Below are 1,241 nucleotides of genomic sequence, written 5' to 3' on the forward strand. Positions count from 1 at the left end.
TTAATTTCATATATATATATATACATATATTTATATTTATATATATATATATAGTACTTCTCATCAGTGGTTCCATTGTATCTACATATATCCTAGAATGCTGCGCTGCCTGTTTTGAATGCGAAGGTGGATTGCAATGCTCGGTCTGACATTGAAGTGGCCATAGACGCATTTGATGTCAATAACACTACCACGATGGAGGATGCTGAACTGCCCGATCTCTTCGTTTCAGTCAAGTATGTTTATTTGTCTGTAAACGTTAGGTATGTGTATGTGTCTGTAAAATTTGAGTATGTTTATGTGTCTGTAAAATTTACGTATGTTTATGTGTCTGTAAAAATTAAGTATGTTTTTGTGTCTGTAAACATTAAGTATGTTTATGTGTCTGTATAAGTTGTGTATGTTTATGTTTCTGTAAAAGTTAAGTATATTTAAGTGTCTGTAAAAATTAAGTATGTTTATGTCTCTGTAAAAGTTAAGTATGTTTATATGTCTGTAAAAATTAAGTATGCTTATGTGTCTGTATAAGTTAAGTATGTGTATATGTCTGTAAAAGTTAAGTATGTTTATGTATCTGTCAATGTCAAGTATGTGTATATGTCTTTAAAAGTTAAGTATGTCTACACGTCTTTGATACTCCGGTATTTTTGTGTGTCTGTAATAGTCTAGTGTGCTGTCTGTTTGTGAAAGTCAAGTACTCCCTATGCCTTGTACTGTTAAGTAGGTCCGGATATCTATATGGTATTGGTTACAATTACACGTCTGAAGTTCGTATCTACGAAACTTAGGAACATTTATAATTCTGTGCAACCGCCTATATATGTAAGTCTGTACATACGTACCCATCTCCAGCTGTACGGATTCGTTTATTAATATGTTCATTGTTAGGTACGTATACGTTATCATCTAAACGGATTCAATTCTCGGTCAGGCTTTGTGTGCCAACCCCACCACATGTACAAACAAGCATCAATCACCAACTTTCCTGGCACGGGTGAAGTAGGCTTATATTTCTATGGGTATATCGATGAATACGTAAACTTAAATACATCTTTCTGAGTACAAAGATGTTGCCACACGCAGCGTTTCATATGGTTTATTGTCTTTGTACAAATAATATACAGTAGCGATTGGTGGTTATTCTCAGTCTGTATGAAATTCATATTATGTTACGGCCAACTGGCATAACTGTTTGTAGTGGATTGAGAATTAATACTTTCTTTTTGTAGGTATACGTGAAT

The 1,241-nt window shown here is 33.6% G+C and overlaps 1 protein-coding gene across 1 annotated transcript; it reads left to right on the forward strand.

Moving 5' to 3' along the window:
* Positions 1-96: 96 nt before the first annotated feature.
* Positions 97-788, forward strand: SARC_16565 (hypothetical protein; the record flags this gene model as incomplete). The annotated part of the gene is made up of 2 exons (XM_014289331.1): positions 97-236; positions 725-788. Coding segments are annotated over 2 exons (204 nt in total), but the record flags the coding sequence as incomplete, so codon positions are not given.
* Positions 789-1,241: the final 453 nt, after the last annotated feature.

Source organism: Sphaeroforma arctica, assembly GCF_001186125.1.
Source record: "Sphaeroforma arctica JP610 unplaced genomic scaffold supercont1.8382, whole genome shotgun sequence".
Taxonomy (NCBI): Eukaryota; class Ichthyosporea; order Ichthyophonida; genus Sphaeroforma; species Sphaeroforma arctica.